This window comes from Pleurodeles waltl, chromosome 7, assembly GCF_031143425.1.
Source record: "Pleurodeles waltl isolate 20211129_DDA chromosome 7, aPleWal1.hap1.20221129, whole genome shotgun sequence".
Taxonomy (NCBI): domain Eukaryota; kingdom Metazoa; phylum Chordata; class Amphibia; order Caudata; family Salamandridae; genus Pleurodeles; species Pleurodeles waltl.
In genome coordinates, this window is record NC_090446.1 from 1,350,258,741 (window position 1) to 1,350,279,749 (window position 21,009).

General features: G+C 42.2%; 1 protein-coding gene across 3 annotated transcripts in view; it reads right to left on the reverse strand.

The window, feature by feature from the left end:
- Window positions 1–310: 310 nt before the first annotated feature.
- TMEM150B (transmembrane protein 150B) overlaps window positions 311–21,009 on the reverse strand; it is a 127,610-nt gene continuing 106,911 nt past the window's right edge. For all 3 annotated transcript variants that reach the window (XM_069200765.1, XM_069200767.1, XM_069200766.1), the window contains exons 4-8: window positions 15,827–15,886; window positions 14,565–14,632; window positions 9,291–9,418; window positions 4,978–5,155; window positions 311–2,145 (exon numbers count right to left, since the gene is read on the reverse strand). In XM_069200765.1, coding sequence (XP_069056866.1) covers window positions 1,949–2,145; window positions 4,978–5,155; window positions 9,291–9,418; window positions 14,565–14,632; window positions 15,827–15,886 — 631 coding nt within the window. In that variant the 3' untranslated portion in view covers window positions 311–1,948. The remainder of the gene's footprint in view (window positions 2,146–4,977; window positions 5,156–9,290; window positions 9,419–14,564; window positions 14,633–15,826; window positions 15,887–21,009) is intronic.

Consider the following 21,009-nt stretch of genomic DNA (forward strand, 5'->3'; position numbering starts at 1 on the left):
TTGTTGTCAGATGAAAGTCCAGATTAATGATCGAAATAACAAACAATCTGGCATGAATGATACTGTCACTAAATAACACTTATAATTGGGTGTTAAGACCACATGTAAGGGTACTGGACCTATGCTGTCCTGAAAGCTAGCATCCCAAAACAATTACATTTTGTTACTTTTCCTCTATTAGAGCAGGGACTGAGGGCCTGATTCTAACTTTGGAGGACGGTGTTAAACCGTCCCAAAAGTGGCGGATATACCACCTACCGTATTACGAGTTCCATAGGATATAATGGACTCGTAATACGGTAGGTGGTATATCCGCCACTTTTGGGATGGTTTAACACCGTCCTCCAAAGTTAGAATCAGGCCCTATGTCTTGTGCTAAAATTAGCATATTGCATTGCAACTGCTGATAGTTCTATACTATGAAGCCTTTCCCACAAGATTCCATGATTTTAGTGTACCTGGGTATGGACGATGCTTCACATCGTGTGTAGTCATTACCAGGAGAATGGGATTTGAAAGGCACATAGGTAAACACGTCAAGGGGCGACAGAATGAGTAGAAGTTAAATGTGAATTTGTTACATGCCCAGGCACTGTCTGGAGTTCCACTGCAGCCTTATCCTTTGGCCACATGACTTTTAGTCTCTGCAGTGAATTCAGTTAATATAATAGCTGGAGCCAGACTATACTACAGGGACTACTGAGAGGGGGCAGGGCTAGGGTAAGGTCAGACACTGGCTGCCAGAGGTGTAGTCAAGTACATGTATTAAAATGTTTCTTACAAGTCTGGATGATTTAACTGCATCATATTGTATGACTGTTGTGATGGACATCAGCTTCAAGGTATGTCTCTAAATCATCTGTGTAGGGCGTGATGAAGCCAAGGTGTACTGTAAATGAGTAGTGTGTAGGAGGCCAAATACAAGATCTGTTTGCAGGTCAGCGTTACGAAACAGCATCACAATGTATTGATTCTACATTACTATGGAAGAGAGCAGCTCAGTGCAGTAACTCAAGACCTATATGTAGAATTTAGCATGATGTATTGAGTTGAGAGCTCCATTAGGTAGAGAAAGCAATGTGCTAATCCTTTCCAGATTCGAGTAACACAGGACATTGTTCTAACATCTCCATGTAGGTGGGAAATGTAATGCATTAAATTAAGATCAGTGAGAATTCTAGGGTTCCAAGGGCTTCCTGGGTACCAGCAATGTAGTAGAAATCTAGCTAAAATAAGCCTGAAATCCAGTACCCAAGAGAGTGGCCCGCACCTATGAGACCAGCACCTGTAAACAAAAGTCAGCACCCGTAATGAAGTCCTGCACCGTGATGAGGCCAGTATCAATGATAGAGACTAACCTGGAGATTACCTGGAAGTTAGCACCCATAATGGAGGTCAGCAACTGTGATAGAGACCACCACCTTTGAAGGGGAACTGCATTGATGGAGGTCAATCTAGAGTTCACATGAAGGCTAACACCCATGACAGACACCAGCACCCATGGTGATGAATAATCCACGGAAAGCAGAAAAGTCAACAACCATGATGGCAGTAGCCTGTGGTATGATGAGAGCCAACTCCAGTGATGGAAGTTACACTGAAGATATCTTTGGAGATCACCACCCATGAGGAAGATCACACTGTAAACATCCATTGAGGACAGCACCCTCAGTGGACTTTAATTGTAAAATATTTGTGGAGAGTCGAAGTAATTATGGAAGTTCAGCTAAAGGTCTTATGAGGACGGAGAAATCGGAGAAATATCTATAGCCGTCCTTGGAGGGTTCACGCTGGCAAGGAGGTTAATGTGGAGTCCTCCATGGAGGTTAGCACCCATGATGGAGATTAACTAGAAGATCTCATAGAGGCCAACCTCATGATAAAGATTAGTCTCCATATCTCTTGAGAGTCAGTACTCCAAGGGTCCCCACGCGAGCACAAAGAGAGATTACACCCCCAGGGTGATGGTGGAAACTTGCATCTCGTTGGGTATGCTTGTCACTGTTTTTTGAACATGAAAGAAATGACCATCGATATGTCGGAATTCCACTGCGAATGACGCGAACAGCAGAAACAGGAACATGGCAGCAAGCCACTCACAAGCAGCAGCTACACCTTTCAAGTTCTGTGAATGGAGAACCGCCACTGATGATGTTGTTAAGGACATGTCACAGATGTGCAACAGCTGCTTTCCTGTTGCTGACTTCAATTCATATTTCTGCTTTTCAATGTTTTTTCTATCCTTCTTTTTCCTTTACTAGCCTTCTTTCTTTTACTCCCCCTTCTTATTCTGTAAATGTCAATGAACCAAAATGCCAGGAGTAGCGAAAATTACAATACATGCCCTCTGACCTTCAATTTCACTATAAACAGGTGCTTACACATACACACATTCACACTTACACACACACACTCTCATGTTAACAAACACTCACCTACAAGCATGCACACAATATAAATTTAAAAGCATTTTTTTATATTGCAGCTAATTGATCTCTATTGTTTAATACACTAATAATAAAATAATGGAACATTATTCACTTTAGTGCAATAAAAAAATTAAAAGAAAGAAAAGAGAGTGGCGCCCCTACCGACGTCCATAAAGACCAGCTGCCACTAAGTTCCTGGCACTGATTTTGCTACCTCTGAGGCCAGGTTACAAACACAGTGCCAGGGTTCGCAAAGGGCAAGCCGAGGGTCACAGCTGCAAACCATGTTGACCATTAAATCATGTTCAAGCCCGATTCTTACTTTTCTGTATTATTTTTCTTATACTTCATGCTTCTCATTTAAACATTAATTTTATGTCATTTTCCTTCTATTCTTTCTTTTCTCTCATAACTTATCCCACCTCCCTGCTTTGTTGTCTTTCATTCTCTGTACTTTCTTTGATTCTGTTTCTTTTGTTATTTGTCCTTATTTTTCTTCCTTAAATGTCTGTCCATAACTTTTTTGACTTTTCTTTTCATTTGTCATTTTCTAAGTATGTTCTCTCATCTATTTTCTCCCTCTTTCTACCTTCTCTCTTTTAATGTCCATAAATGTATTATCTCTTTCTCTTCTACTCAATTTCTTTTTTAACCATTTGTAATCTTTATTTCTCTGTTCCTCTAATCATCCTGCTATTCATCCCAAACACCTTAGTTTTACCCCCATCTTTCTTTATATGTTTCATCTCCGGCGAGCTTTTAACTGTTTGTTGTTAACATCTGTTGTGGGCAATTGCAACATTTAGGGGCACATTTATACTCTGTTTGCACTGAATTAGTGTCATTTGTTTTACTCTAATTCAGTGCAAAACTAACTCCAGACCCGTCTAGCGCCAAATTTATGGAGTTAAAGTCATTTTTTGGACGTGGAAACCTACCTTGCCTTAATGAGATGCAAGGTAGGCATTCCTGTGCAAAAAATGATTCTACTGCCTTAACGCCATATTTATATTCCAGTGCAAAAATGCTGCAAGCTTGCTTTGCCCAATTTTTTAACGCCTGGGTCAGAGCAGGCGTTAGTGGACCTGTAGGCCTATTTCCATGGTGAAACACCATGGATTAAGCCCACAGGTGCCCCCCCCCATGCCCCAGGGACACCCCCACCCACACCAGAGGGACTGCGCAGGATGTGGGACCCCATCCCAGGTAAGTACAGGTAAATACAGCTAGGTATTTCATTTTATTTTTTAAAGTGCCATACAGGGCTCTGAAATGGGCCCCCATGTATGGCACAGGGTGCAATGGCCATGCCCAGGGGACCCTTGTCCCCTGTGCTGGCCATTGGGGTGGTGGGCATGACTCCTGCCTTTTATAAGGCAGGAGCCATGTGGCATGGTAGGTTTAGCGCCATAAAATGATGCTAATCTGGTTAGAGCATTTTTTTTTTACTCTAACGACCCTAGCGTCATTTTTTGGTGCTAAACCCCCATCTCATACCTCCACCCCCACCCCACTAGCCTAAAAAAAAAATTACGCTAGCCCACCCTTTGCGCCAGATAGCGTCATTCCTTAAATATGACACCCGGCCGGCATCTAGGAATGGCGCTAACCGGCATTATACTTTTTCTATCAGCACTCCATGAGAGTACATGCATTTTCTTTGTGTTCACCTTAATCTGCTCCTTCCCTTCTCTAACGTGTGCCCCTTTCCCATCCCCCCCTTGCTCTCCGTCTTGCTTCCTCCTCTTACCAGCTTGTCTGTTGCTTATCCCATCCTTCCTGACTCTTATTCTGCTTGGTATTTATTTTTCCTAATTTCCCTCCGTGCCACATGGTTGTCTGCTGCTCTCTTCTGCTTTGACTTCTCCCCCACCTGGTCCTCCGTTGCTTCTACTCCTCCTGTCTTGAGCTTTGCTGTTGGGCTTCTCATTTTACAAAATGAGCTTTTGTGCACATTTAAGTTATTATTTTTAATTTCCATCTCCAATATTGGCTTCTGTCATCTTGGGACAGTAAAAAAAAAAAATAAACAAAATGTCAACTGTTTCATGCCAGATACAGCTGCACGTACGCATACATGACCACAAGTAATTGTGCTTTTTTGTGCACTCATCGTAGTGCTTTTTTAATTTTTTTATCAATGTTGCACAGCATTTCTTTTTTACTGATGCGGAATAATATCTGCAAAAAGCACTGCAAAAGCCAATAGGTCTGCATTGGCAGCCAAACAACGAGATTTATTGTCTTTCTCAATGCTTGTTTCATTTTCTTTACAATTTATTTTTCCCCTCTATTTTTATCTCCTCAAGGTTTTGTTTTTCTTGTTACCTTTTCTACTGTATTTTTTATTCCTTGCTGTTACTCCACTAGCATGCTTGGTTTGGTTTTACATACATTTGTGTTAACACTAATCCTTTCCAATAATGCTAACGTGTTTTTCTTTCCTTCTTTGGTCTTTGTTTTCACTGTCTATATCACTCTTCTTTCTAGTAACCCTGCTTCATGCTACAGCACCACACATTGTAATAAACACCAAAAAAAAGGATACTCATAATGATCAGAGCAGTGCAGGCGGTGCAGAGAAGGAACCGGAGGGGGCCGACCCATCGTCCACCATGTCTTGGCTTCACTCTATACGTCATGATGGTCTGCAGCCAGAAGTATGCTACGCCCACGAAGAAAGCCAGGATGGCCCCAACTAGGTGGGTCTCCAACTGGTTGGATTGCTGTTGGAAGAAGATGGCAACCTTAGTTTTTGCTTCTTACTGCTATTCAAACAGTTGTATTCCATTTTAATTACACCCATGTATTTATTATCTTTGAGTACGAAGCAGAGAAACTTTAAGGAGCAGCAAGAGATGGAGAGGGGGCACTGAAGGCAACTACACAGGAGGGGATTGTGGGAGTTCCCACTCAGTGACCCCAAAGTTTCTAAAGAGTGTGGCAGGGCATTTGTAAGTTCTAGAGGAGGGTGGGTGCATAGAAAGAACTGCTGTTTATCCATCAATAAAGGAAGCTGTGTCACTGTATTCATTCATGGTGAAACCACACTTAGAGAATTTAATTTCTTGAGACTGTTTTTACCATTTTATCATGCACTCCTGATCACTAGTGTATTGTATGCTGCAACAGTTCCCAGTTTGGAGTTTGAAATTCAGGTTTAGGGTAGCTGATACCCAAGAAGTCTTCTTGGTGTTAAAGGACAAAATAAAAAGATCCCAGAAAATTAAAAGAAACAGTATCTAAATGCATTAATAGAGCGCCAGATTTTCATTTTTTCTGGAAACAACAGCTAGGATGTAGCATCCAATTTTGGAGGCTTGGTCCAATGAAATTAAGTTCAGTAGACCATATAAAGAATATTCGACCCTTTATCTCGGCGGGATGAAGGGTATTTTCTGCAGTTCTCCAGTATTGTCTGCTGTATGGTGGTCACACCTGTAAACCACATTTTAAGAAGGAGAGATTACGAACAGGTCTGTAGAGAGATATCAAAATGGCTTAAGGCAGGAACCAGTAAACCCATAAACAGAGATACAAGGACTTACATCTATGTAGCCAGCAGGGAGGAAGGAAGGGGGATATCATTGAGGAGTTTAAATACCTCAGGATGTGTAAGAACGGTTGTATTTCCAGTAGAGTGCACTGAGTGAGAAAGAACAGTTCAATTTTGGGTTAGGAGCAAAATAACTGGTTTAAAACTGATGAGGAGTCTAATGCAGTGGACCGGGTTTAATTTGTGGGAAGTAAATGGGAGGCCCTAGCTGCATACAGGATGTCAGCTGATTATAGCACTTACTGGCGTGGGTGCTTTTATAAAGTGAGTACGGATCATAAACCCTTGGTGCTTCAAAAGATGTGATCTATCATCAGTGCTTTAAATGGGCATGTACTCTCCAGTACTGAGTACCTGCACTTCTGTAATTTGATACGCAGAGTACCTACACTTCTCAGCCCTGCCGCAACACATTTAATGGGAGAGTACCGGCAATTCTCAGGCGCAAAGAGGTACTCTAAATAGTGAGTACCTGCACTTTCATATCTCCATTTAAAGCACTGTCTCTCACCATAGACTCTCAGCGGATGCCAGGAATGCCCATGCATGCCTGGCGAAGTGGATGGTGACCCTTCAGGATTATACTATTGCTGTGGTGTTTCTATTGGGTGGAACAACTGAGTTTTAGATTAATTATCAAGGTTGAAGGTTCATGAACAAATGTGCCCCACTGGCATTTTGGAGAGATTGTGAAGTTGAATGGCTGCAAAAGAGTGGACTGTCAAAGCTGAATGGAAAACTTTTGGAAACTCACAGGGTGTTTAGGTTGGTGGCAAAATATATTCCTTAGGGCTGGCATTCGGTTGAGATTTTAAGGAGCTAACAGTTAATCATTGGTGAATTTAGTTTGAGCCCTTTGGACTAGAAAGAGGTGTGAGGTTGACAGCTCTGAAGGCTGTGAAACCTCAAGTGATTCAATTAAGCTACAAGGTGAATCCAGGAATGTGGATAAAAGAAGGTGGTAAGCAGTCTGTATTTTTTACCTTCTTTGTATTTCCCATATTTTCGGATTTCTTTCAAGTTTTATAACAAAACAAAATAAAACCAAAAATGATAAATGGGCTAGGACAGAAACTGGCATAGAGATAGTTGGCAATGACAACAGGACTTGTACCATGAAGGACTTGTGCGAATCTCACCTACCGTCCCTGGACCTCGGGAGCATCCCTAAGAAAACCTTGGCGTAAATTTGGCACTTGATGGGATGGGCCTCCTGCCGATTTTGAGAGAGTGGGCAAAGAATCTGCTAGTGTTACTGTAGAACAATAGAGAAGGCCGGAAATGTCTTGCTTATCACAGAGGACAAAGGGGATTACTATTATAACTAACTAGTATAATAGCTTGTTCTAATTAACCACACTCTTCAACTGTTTCGGTGTGAGACAATAAAAAAGGAGTGCATAGTGTCCAGGCTCTTGTTCTTAAATTAATTTCTAAATATTGCTTTTAACTGGACTTATAATGATTCAGTCATATGCAGCGTGTAAATTGCAGTTTATCTTTAAGCCTGATCAGGAGTTGATATTTTCACAATATTGTATTGTATTGTAATAGTATTTATATAGTGCTTATTAACCCTGATGAGGCGTCGAAGCGCTATTCGGCGATTAGCACGCTACTCCGGAACCCAACAAGAATTCGTGGTGGATTAGTATGCTTAAATGCAAAATAGAATACCTCCATAGTAAGCTATGGAACGTAGCAGTCTCTGTTAATCACTCCAAAAGACACCATTGTTTGTATTTGTTTCGAGACTCGAAGAAGCATGCATCATATGAAAGCCATGCGGGCTATGATTCCTATCATAATCCTTGAAGAGGGCAAAGCCAGAATAAACATAATGATGTGAACAGTAGTTCACCCAAGTGATGCCACTGGCTCCCAACTTAAACAAAAATAATTTTAGGATGAAAGCATGTTGACGTACCTTTTAGCAAACCCTTTATTCTTAAGTCATGAGGTGGGCCCAGCTGCCGATTTTGTTGCCCATGTGAATCTGAATGTTTTCCATTCTAGGAATGGGCATGTACGGGTACTCTAGATGAAGTTTTTAACTATAGGACTACGTTGACTGTGAGGATCCTCCATCACAACTTAATGGTCCACCTGCTCGAGTTAGATGCGGGGAGACTATAGGTTTGGCTATGGCAGCGACTAATCCGTCATGCCATAGTTATACCTCCATTACGAACTAAGGGTCATCGGAAAATGGCTATATGTCTGCCTACCCAATGAAGATGCCATTGTTTGCTGTTTAGCACCGCCATGCACCCTGGTGGTGAGGGGCAGTAAAATGCTAATAATGCCCCCATCGCCATGGGAGATGACTCACATGGCAAGGGGAGTATTACATTTTTTTTTTCAAAAAGATTATCCTGTTTTGGGATTTTCTTCTTGAAAATAAAAACAGAATGCTGTTTGGTGGAGGGTTGCGTCATGCTGATGCAGCCCTGCATCAAACAGAGAAATGTACAGGTAGGAACCGCCATGACGACATTATAAATGACCCCCTGCTCAGCGGTCTTTATAAATGTGGCGGGTGGTCCCTCCACCAATGAAATGTTTGTCTTTAGATACACCACCTGAGCTATTCTGATACATTTCTTATCCTCACAAAAATAAATTATGGCAGGAAGTTCTGTGCCATCAAGAGAAGCGGCTTTATACATTGTGAGTTTGAGATGTTTTTTAATCACTTTGAGTATACTTTATATGTATACATTTTACCGATGACAGTGTAAAAATATATATATATATTTATGTATATGTATAAATATATATATGTGTGTGTGTGTGTGTGTATATTCTTTTTTTTTTACATTGCTAACCATTTTGTGGTCTTATTTGACTGTTTATTGGTTTTGCATTTTCTGTCTTAGGAATGTTTATAAACAATATAATTGGCTACAAACGTATTATTGTTTCTCTTAAAGAACAGAAGCAGGGGAGGCTTTATAACTAGATGGACACTTGAAGACCTCTTATCAGGCTGCTTTAGGGGTTGACGGATCTCAAAGTGGTTGGGTGGGGTTATTAAGATGGAAGAAATATGATATGGAGTCAGAATGGTGAAATGCAAGCAGTGCTCTCCAGCATCTATTGCTAGCTGATGTTACAGACCAATGAGGTGTGCTTGTGAATCCCACTACCAGTACCGTGCCGTGAAAGGTCAGGCTTGGTTACAGAAAGGGTGTGTTACAGAATCATCCCTCCCCTCTTTACATTATCTTGCGCGCTAATATGATTGAATATCAGCGTGGTGTAGTACCACCTGAACATGCATTGTTATAACATAGCTTTCTTACCTGAAAGTTTCCGACAATGGATATCCCTAGGGCACTTAAGACTCCAAGCACTGTACTGGCTGTGTTAAGAAGTGAGTGGCACCCCAGGTCCCTCACTTGCTGGTAGCGGATAAATGCCACCCATACCACTAGGAAAGAGCAAAGGATCATTAACTATCTGCTGCACCATGTTTGCATTTTTTTAGAGCTGTTACAGATAGTTTAATAACCAATACTTTAACATGCAGTTGGATAGAAATTTGAGTCTGGCCCTTGCACCTGATTAGATGCCTTTCTTTTCTCAGTTCCCAGCTTGTCATTGGACGGCTTGCCTCCCTATTTGGTGCTTGTCCCTCCCAGAGAAGCATTTCTTTCTCTCCATATTTTGATTAGCCCATTAGTTGTATCCCTCCACAGCTGATGTCAGGACAGTTTTTTCTCTGTGTCAAAGCTCCCTGTTGGAGCCTGAACACAAAAAAACATGGGTGACCACTGGCTGCTGCCACCCACCTCCGAACCACACTTTTTGCTGATATTGGCCTTATAAATACAATTGTTTTTTTTATGAAGTCATTACTGTCATCTAGGATTTCTATTTTTTGTATTCTTCACTACAGTTTAACCATTCAACATGGCCACCATGTTGTGGCTACAAGCAGCGTAGAAACCATGTTGGAATGGTGCAACTATAATAATGGTTAAAAAAAATACATTTCCAGGATGGGTGCCACTTTATGTTTACACAAAACAAATGGCAATCGTCTTGAAATGGTCTAGCTATATCACAAAATAAACAATGAATTCCAAGATGGCCACCTTATAGTGCTGGTTTGCCAATGTTTGCACCACACAGACAGTGATAAAGCCGGTATATGTACTGGCAAAGAGTGATTGACTGACTTTGCCAATACATATTTTATACATTTTGTGTGTCGGTTCTTGAGGTTTACTTGATTGTCATTGTCCTAACTGTCCTCATGATTGGCAATGATAGACAGTGTAGCACAGGGAGGTGGGGTGCTTAAGTGGGGAATGAAAAACTAGAGCCCAGGTTTCCTTGCACCGAAAATGGGGCCCTAGAGTATTGCCAAATATTTTCTGCATGACTGTATCCAGCAGAAATGCTCAAATAAGCCAGGGCTCTCGAAAATTAAGGCCCATATTTATACTTGGTTTGCACTGAATTAGCGTAATTTGTTTTTACACTAATTCAGTTTAAACCTAACTCCATATTTATACTTTGACGCTAGACACGTCTAGGGCCAAAGTAATGGAGTTTACGTCATTTTCTGGAGAGGAAAACCTACCTTACATCAATGAGATGCAAGTTAGGCGTTCCCGTCCAGAAAATGACGATATGGCTTTTGAGCCATATGTATCCCCCCGTGCTAAAATCCAGCACGGAGGGATGGGAGCCTTAAATAATGGCGCTAAGCTTGCTTGGCGCCATTATTTAATGCCTGGTCTGGGCAGGCGTAAGGTCAGAGACCATGAAAATTACCCACGGCTGCCCTTCCCTGTCCCCAGGGACACCCCCACCCACACCAGGAGGTCGCCTAAGGATGGGTGGCCCATCCAAGGTAAGTCCGGGTGAGTTTTTGTTTTTTTGCCAAACACCACTTGGGGGCCCTGACTTGACATTCTTCCCCTGGGCATGGCCATTGGGGTGGTGGGCATGGCTCCTGTCTTTACTAAGTCAGGAACCATGTCCATGGGGCTTGTGCGCTAGAAAATGGCGCTACACTGCCTAGAGGCAAATTTTTTTGCCTCTAAACTGTGTAGCGCCATAATTTGGCACACAAGCCCCGGTTCCTCCTATGCCTGGCCGGCCCTGTTAGCGTCCTTTACAAGGACGCTAACAGGGCCTTAGTGCCGGCCAGCGCCATTCCATAAATATGGCGCCCGGCCGGCGTCTTGGAATGGCGCTAGCCGGTGCTCTGCCCCTAAGTTTGTAAACCAGTGTGTTCTAGGACATATAACACAGGACTGTATTACATGGTTGTGGGAACCAAAGTAGGCTATTTATGTGGTGGTTAGAGATTACATTACTTAGACTACAATAGATCATACTGGCAAATATAAGAGTGATGATGTGGAAACACTAGGAAGATGTCTTAACCTTCCTACCCTAAGCGACAGCTGAGAGGTTTACTAGCAGGACAGTGTCTCTAAAGTACTGAATACTGCTGGAGAAGTCTAAGCTGTATTCCACTTGTTCCTGGGAAGAGGCAGGTCGCCCTATCAGAAATATGGGTGCACCATTGTTGTTGAGTAACAGTCTACTCCTCCTGCCTCATCACAAGAATATATTAATCACCACTGTAAGGAAACTGATGCTGTGCTTCACTATTCCTCGCAGAGATGCATTGATGTGTGTGAAGATGTGTCTGAGTATTTGAGCATTAGCGAGTTATGTGTGTGTGCCTCTGATATGCACTGACAGTGTAGCATGCACTGGTATTTCTTCATAATATAAAAAGAGAGTGTCCTTCTAGAAAGAGTTCATGTGTGAACTTGATTTACGACGCAACATATGTATTTATTTAACAGAATGCATTTATTTCACTCCTCAAAGAAGTAAACACATAGGCCCTAATACTGAGTATGTTGGAGGAATTGGAAGAGAAATTGCACCTGAGAAGTAACAATATCATGGAGTAGGTTATTTATCAGATGTGATAAATAATACTCATTCTGAGATTTTGGGAAATAACAGGAGAATTGCAATCATCAGCTGGCAAAATTTAAGGCACCCACTAATTACCAGGTGAGATAAATGCCACCCAACTTGGATTTCCGATACTTATGCAAAGAGGAGTTTGCACATGGGTCGAAAAACTCCCGACAAACTCAGAATCAATGCTTTAGCACGGTCATTCTGAGTTACCTGGGAGAGAACATGAGATGGCCACCCAGTCGCTAAATTGGCCAATGCGTAACAAGGAAATTTGGTTTAAATCCCGTTTTACCCCTTAACAAAATTGTGTGATTCTAGGCAGTTATTTCATTTGACTGGTCCTCACTTTCCTTCAGTAGCACATCTGAGGCGACTCTGAAGTAATGCACTTCAGCAGTTCAGGATATGCGGATGTGCCCTATGGAAAAACCTTTCATGTATACAGTTTAACAGATTATTATATCACTCCAGCTACAATAACTAAATATATATATATATATATATATATATATATATATATATATATATATGTACATATATATATAAACATATATATATATATATATATATATATATATATATATATATATATATATATATATATATATATATATATCCACAGACCAAGATGGCATGGCTGAACCATTCGAATCTACCTCATAGACCTAATGAACCAATCTTTGTTTTTATACCATAAATGATTACACTTCAAAAAGAGGGGAGATATGCATGAAACAAACACAGTGATTAAGGCTTGAAGCCAAAATGAGTCTGATTGTTTGCACATTTCTTGTGGTGAATAAATAACCATTTGGCGGTAACCCACCGGAGTGCTTTGGAGTTTGTTCTGGATTGTGGATATTGTACATGGGAATCCACTCCCACACTTCCAAGCGCCCACCTCAATAGGGTCCGCAGCAAGAAATGTATCTTTTGGCTGGCGGGATATGGTGCCACATATAGGGCTCATGACAACTGACTTGCTGTTTGAGTCACTATCAGTATCTTCAACCAGGGTGGACAGGGAGGGTCATGTTTAGAATCTATCATCTGTCATATTTCACTCAATGCAGTGATATAATCAAGTGCACTATAGTGAAACAATTCTGCATACCAAAGAAATATATATTTTTTTGTTTTGGAAGACTCTTTATAACATTTTTACATGACGTGTTTCATGATTTACATGCTAACTATTTTGGTGACTCAGCTCGTGCCCTTGCAACTAGGGCCAAACCAGACTTTTGGCTGTGCTCTGACATGCCTCCCCTATAAATTTGATAGCTTGCCTACCTCTATTCTAGTTACCCAACCTCCGACAAAGTGCTTTGCAGCTTCCACAGGTGTATAAAGCGCTATGCAAATGCTGCAACACAACACACTATGGGGGTCATTACAACCTCGGCTGTCTTTTTCAAAGACCGCCATGCGGAAGACCGCCAGTAATGGCGGTTTGCCGCTCGGCGTATTATGACTGTTGGCTGCTCTCCGTCCTTTTTCGGACGGAGAGCCAGCAACAGCCATACTGGCGGGCGGCAGGGAAGTGGAGATTGCTCCACCTCCACCGCCACGCCAACAGAACACCGCCCAGCGAATCAAGTCCTGTGATTCGGCACAGCGGTGTTCTGTTGGCGGTGTGGTGTCATGCGGAACAGCCCCCATGGCTCCCGTCCCCTCCCGGAGGATCGACGGACCAGGTAAGTCGATCGTCCGTTAGGGGAGGGGGGTGGGGGGTGTTGTGTGTTGGGTGCATGCATGGGGGTGTGTGTCTGAGTATGTAGAGGGGGTGTGTGAGTGCGTGTATGCTTGTGGGGGTGATGTGTGTTTGGGAATGAGTGCGTGTATGTCTGTGGGTATGTCTGTATGGATGTGTGCATGTATGTTTGAATGTGGGTGTGCGTGTCTGACTGTGTGTGTGGATGTTGGCATGTATGTCGGTGTGTGTGCGTGTGTGTTGGTGGTGCCTGCATGCGTGTCGGGTGTGTGTGAGTTATGTGATGTTGGGGGTTGGGGTGGGGAGGGGGGTGGGGTAGACCCCTATCAGTGCCAGGGAACGAATTCCCTGGCACTGATAGTGCTTACCGCCATGGATGTCATGGCGGTTCAAACCGCTGGAAATCCACGGTGGTAAGCCGGGTCCAAATACCGCCGGCGGTATAGTGACGGCTGCCGGGCTGGAGACCCAGGTCTCCAGCCCGGCGGCCGGAACGGAGAACCGGCGGATGACCATGGCGGTAACCGCCATGGTCATAATTCCACAAGGTAAGACCGCCAGCCTATTGGCGGTCTTACCGCCAGTTCTCCGCCTTCCGCCATGGTCGTAATGACCCCCTATGTTTGGAAAATATCTGCATATGTCCATACTGTAGATGATATATCAACCTAATCAATAGCCCATTAAGACTCAGCTTCACATTGGACAACCTATATGATAATACTGTTTCCTCCCCATGTGTCCCTCAACCCTCCAAGGCGGCCCCATTCAGCCTACGGCCAATGAATGTAGGATATGGTAGACTTCAGGGCCTTCGTCACATTCTGCAAACGGGGACCCATCATTTTGTGCCACGCCACTGTCCCTGGACAAGGAACTACACACAGAACTCAACACTACATACCAAGAATCGCTGCCACATTGAGGACTTGGCCGAAGATGCAGCTCTGGGGAGGGTAGGACCCGCAAGTGCTGGAGAAGGAAAGTAAAGGCAGATGATTGGACAGTACTGAGACTCGTCTCTTTGAAACTCTCAAAAAACCAGGACGATAACTTCTCAAAAACAGATACACGCACTGCTGCAGACACATACTAAGTTAAACGTGTCTTCATTCTCTTTAGTTACTCAACAGCTTGCTAATTATGTGCAACTGTTCATTTTCCATGCTTCTTATCCCTTTACACCACTGACAAAAGATATGTTTTCTAAGTGATGTTTGCCACAAAATGACCATTACAAATGCAATCTGCGAAGCACTTATCCTCTCAATGTCATTATTAGTAACTGATTAGTATGAAAGAATTTCTTCTGCAATAATAAATGTAAATTTGTCAGGAAAATCTCCTGTAAATGTCCTGTAAGGGTAGTTTATCTTCTAAAAATTATACATTAGCCTTGATTTTAACAGGTTATATATTAGCTTTGATTTTAACAGGGGCATGAATCATATAATACACTTTACTGTTTAGATATGCACATGTATAGTAATTTCATTATATTACATTTCTGTTCATTTATCTATATAGCTCATACATGGAAGGCAACTGTGCCTGATGATCCTAAAAGTAACTACCGGATTCTGTTGACATGATGGTAAATAAAAACATCACTGGCATGTAGGGGATACCTTCACCTCACTTCCCCAATTCCCTGCCCTGAACAAAATATTACGATTTTTACAGATAAGACCCTAAATTAGTAAATCTCGAAATTTCCAAGCAACCGGTGCAACATCCTTGAATATAGAGGACACTGTAACCAAACTTCAAGCTCTGCAGAAAATCTCCTTACAGCAATATATTTTAAATATAACATACATTTCATATTACCTTTCATTATAATTAATTTAGCAGTCAGATGTTGTGGGAAACATTATACATTGATAATATAGTACATATATTGCACATCTCTCTGTACTTCTATAGAGCTTAAATATAATGTGCCCTATGATGTCATCAAGGGGTTCTGTTGAAATGAGTGTTACTAACAGTGTACCTGGTTAATAGAGGGTACTTTCACCCCATTTATGCCATACCCTCCCAAATATTTTTATATCCCATTAGTGCCAAATTTCATTACATTTTAGTGTATGTATGTGTGTGTGAACGCATATGTATTTGTTTGTGTGTTTTGGATTTTCAGATCACCTTATTAATTGCACATACCTAATATAGGGAAAAACCTCGGAGATGTTCACTGATCCGTTGGCCACGGCCATGGCATACCTGAGGTTACAGAGAGAGAGGTTTCAGCACAATGACACCATGGACCATAAACACCAGTCTTAAACGCACATATTCCCATAACAACAACATGTACATGTAAGGCTTCCTACAATCCCTTTCATCAAAAAGAAATGATCCTGCTTGTTATTAAAAACCTTCCTTACATTGGCATTTTGTTGACATGCCCATGCTATGCTCTTTCAGATGTGGTTACAAATCCTTTATCTCCACAAAAATTCCTGCAAAATCTTTTTTGAGCAGTGATTTGCAATTCATGTGAAAATGGGACAAAAATTTCAGTATGATGGTGAGAGGCATGAACGTCCTCTGTAGTGGAAATAAAACTTTTGTACATTCTGCACCTCTTTCACCCGAAAATGTGGGACTGTCAAGTGACACTGTCAGTTTTGAGGGCTCACCTAAGACAGAGTAGATGTGTTATTGCTTGTGAGACATACTGCATACAACAAGGGGCTTGGAGCCCACCCACTGCGTTCTATTCGTTAGCTTCACTGTCACTCATTCCTATTTGCTCTCTCCTAATTGACCAGCACATGCCAGCTTCACTTCTTCTTCTTTCATGTCGCAGGGGTGATTTCTCCAATAGGGCACTGGGATGGTGCCCACTGAAATTCCTGCACATTCATACACAAATATTAAATGGATCAATTTATTTGGAGATAGAATTGTATCTCTAAACAAATCGATGTGTTTAAGTCTTGGCTGTCTGTCCCAGACTGCATGCCCCGCCTCAATCTGAAGCAGGAGACTGAAGCCAGGCAGTAGATCAAGTTTATGAACTGTGATGCATGAAGCAGGGCAACCATTCTAAAGCCCTTCATTTCCATTGTGGCCTATGGTAGTAACCACTGTAGGCCAATGACGCTTTTAGTGTTATGGTTTTGGGGGTCAGAGTCTCCATCCCTGTGTGATTCCAGATGTCTGTCATTCACAGGCATAGATCCCACCCTTTCGCCATTCGTCACACGTAGGAGTGTATGCACGCATGTGTGATTTGGTGCCTTGTCCTCAGTAATGGTAAGTATTATAATGCTAATCTTTGGTTATGTATATTGTTCTGAGACCCCATGTCACTGACACATCAGGCCCTGTCTGCACATTGCAGGCCTCTTTAGAAGTGGAGCTGCTGCATTTGCTCCCCCTCAAAATTGGCCCTAAAGATGAGCAGGGTTTTTGTTCCCTTTCAAAGTTGATCCAAATATCCTGTGGGCACTCACTTTAGTTTCTGAATGCTTGTTATCTGTTCATTTAATTTACCCTGATATTGCCCTTCTACTATTTCATTGTTTGAAAGCTGCATTCCCCTCTCTGTTAGTATGATGCCCCCACACCTTAGGCCCTCCCTTGCACCAAGTTCTAGTTTGATTTCAGGTAGTAAGGTGGCCTGTGCAGAACACATTTCTTGTTCAGATTAACATTCTTTGACCAAATGTCCTTATGTGCACATAATCATTGAGAATGCCTTTCTCCTCAGCTCTTTTTTTATCTTAACTTACTGGGCAGCAAGTTAACCCTGGCTAAACAGTGGTATAGGAAGATTTGTGTATGCTTGCTGAACTTTGCAACAGATTTGCATCACATAATTAAATGGTTTTTTTTTAAACCGTAGGTGGCTCAGTGAGTTAGACGCTCACAGCAACAGTAGTTCTGCTGGTTCAGAGAACTGAACCTGTGAACTGGGGTAGGGTTACAGTGAAATGACAAGGATCTGGCAGCCACTGAATGGCTCATGGGTATGTACGATGGGTGGTATATCCCCGAAAGCAGAGCACACAGAACAATGGTCATGTATTTCAGCTGCAATTCAAATTTGTATGAAGAGGGTACACAATGTCAATTGTTTTTCAAGGCAAAAGCAAAAGGAAATAAAGTGCTTAAATCTGAGTGAATGCAGTATATGTTTGGAAGTGGTGATGTCAGGGAAATGCGAGGAAGTGCATTCGGGGAAGACTGAAAAGAGGGTGCTAAAGAGGAAAGAGAGGCAGTTAGAGATATGCAGAGAAAAAGGGCATACATATATGACATAAAGCACACTGAACTGAAGGCTGAAACCCCTTCCATAGGCCTCAATCCTATTTAATGCACAGACTCACAATTTCAGAAATGAAACATTTGCGTTGGTAATTATTTAGAACAAATCACTGTTGTCACTCATTTATCTTAAACATCTAATAACCACTGACAAAGCCAATTGTACTGACAGGTTTAGGGTGTATGTCAGTTGTTGAGCTATATACCTGGATGCAGTTGCATCTCAGAGAGAAACCAAAATACTGGTTTGGTGGCACACTATGGGAATCAGACATGATTCCACATGTTCCATTTTAGAGAGCCTCCACATTGTCATCCTACTTAAAGACCTGTTTGCACATATTTCTGTACGACTGAAAGCAGCCAGCACCTGTAAGTGCTTCTCAAAATATGGTTAAAGCATTTTCCTCCAAGGTCGATGCTGCATGCAGTGAAAGACACAGGGCAAGCACACAAGGGCCTGAAGTTGTGCTGTACAATTTGCACATTACATTAACTGTCAAACATATTAATGCAGCAAGATATGGGGCAGTTTTTAATGTGATTAATATTTCAACATTATGCATCCCCATTGCTTTACAAGCCATGTTTGCCCACTAAATTCATTTGCTTTAAATCGCACCATTTGTCAATCTTTTTTTAATTTTTTCTCGGGCGCTGAACCCACCCTGGCCCCATGTTTGTCTATTAAGCTTGCTTGCATGGCTCGAAACATAAAAGGCACACCCACCTTTTACACCCCCCACTTTCAAATATTCCTAGCTACCACTGTTATGAGGAGCATAGACCAAGTACTGGTTGCTGCATATTGATTAGTGTCCTTCCACTGCTCACACTATGATTGAGGTACTTTTTTTTAGTTCTTTCCCCCGTGTTGCTTCCTTCTTCTTTCCCTCTGGTGCTTCTTCCTGTGTTGTATCTTGCCTCCTGCCTTCCTGTTGTTTGTATACTTGTGTACTTCTTCCCCCTCCAAACCCTGTTGTCCTTGTTGATTTTTCCACCTCCCACTTCCCTTGTCTGTGTGGCTTCTTCTTCTCCCACTCCTGTTGTCCTTGTCGCTTCTCCCCGCCCATCCCCAGCCCCACTCCCCCACACCTACTTATCAGTGTTGCTTCTTCCTCTCTCACACCTTCCTTGCCATGTTCCTTATTAGCTTCACATACCCCCATTGTCCTTGTTGTTTCTTTCCATCCCATCCCCACCGCTCTTTTTGTCCATGTTGCTTCTTCCCCATGAAACCCTATTCTTTCATGTCCCTGTTGCTTCTGCCTCACCCCTCCCCTCTCTCACATTGTCTGCAGTGCCCGCCCCCCCAACTCGCATAAGAAAAAAAGTGTGTAACGGCACGGCTAGTGTTGGGCACTCCACAGCACTTTTTTTTACTGTCCTGTTGTCGTTCCTTCCCTTCCTTCTTCTTATTGTTCAAGTTGCCTATTCTCTGTTATCCACCATGAGAAAAAAAAACATTAAAACGTGGTAAGTGCTGGCCGCATCATAGAGCTTTTGTTTCTAACTTTTAACAAGGCTGCACAGCAGCCACGCTACTCCACAAATTGGCTTAAGACACTGGCAAAGTCAATTGCTCTTGCATTGGCGAGACCTATTGGCTTTGCCAGTGCTTGTACTTTGCTTTGGAAACATTGCACGGAATGTCATATTTGCACCCTAGGATCCATTCTTACAAAATTATTTGTGGTGCCAGGTCATGAGAGTTGCTCCAACTAAGCCTGATGTGATAAAAAAAATGTCTTACTGTGGCTCTGGCATCTGCATTCGCGGACCTGAAGGGATGGTAATATGGATTTTTAGCCTGATGCTGTGCCAAAAGGCGCTCTCAATTCCCAGTGAAGTACAATTTGAATGTATTGATTTATTACTTTTACATCTTTTGGTATCTCTTGCAAACATCATGCCACCTTCAGGGTAATACCATTTATGATCATTGACTAGACCTTCCAACAACAAGTTTGGGCACTGAGCCAGATATCCACAATGTTCAGTGCAATTGACCAAGCTCTTGTCTTCTCCAGCCATACATGTGGCAAAATAATGAAAAGTCAATATTTCTGGGAAAGAGTTGCCCATATATTGGCCACATCTCTGAAGGAAGGAAGGCTCAGGGCAGAATCATTCATATGAGGTGCTCCCTTCTAACTTGGACTGAGCCGTGGATGGTAATTGATCAGAAAGTCGGGTGTAACGGAAGTGACATTACACTCACTTTAACCTCAGTAACATCATAGGAAGTGACATCATATGAACACCGAACAATATTAGAAATGGAAAGCATTTATACTATGAAGTGTCATGGTTTGACAGGTTCCCCAGTGTGCACCTAGAAGAGAACTATATTGATAAAACACAGGCAAATGCAAAAAACTAGAGATTTAGAACAATAGTGGTTATGTCCATGATTATGTCTAACCTGTATTAATTCATATAGACCGTATATTGAATATTGTGAGAAGATTTTGTTCAAACATAACTTTTCATGCATTTCCAATAATGAAAAATGGCATCATGATGTTTAAAAATACGTTTTTCATTTATTTTGTTTATTTTATAGAACTGAGAAGGCAAACGCTCAGTGGCAGGTGCAAAAAATAAAGAGTGTCCCTTAGGACCCTGTTAGCATTCTGTTCTTGACACTGCTTTTGCCAGCTCTAAGGCCTGGGTAGCAATTGCTGCTTTTCATGGCCTCTACATGACGAATATGGACAGACTCATTTGAATGCAAAATTCACCTCTTGCTGCACTGACACGGGGCTAAATCCATCACAAGTCAGACTCACCCCTGAAAGGTTGGCAGGACTGGGAAGGGGTCAGACAAATGCTAGGCTCAATTCAGACAGGTTACTAGGACTGAAGCAATAATCTACCTGCCCGGAAAAAGGTACCCGCCTTCCTGGTAGTATATTCCATTTGATTTCCCCTATAAGCCTGGCATATAAGCCTGCCTCTGACATAAAATACAGTCACTTCATTTTTAGTAAGCTACTAGTATCCAGTTATCTTTGCTTGCGATTAGACCTGTGGTAAGGGACTAGTCGGTGGGGTAACGAAACTTGAGG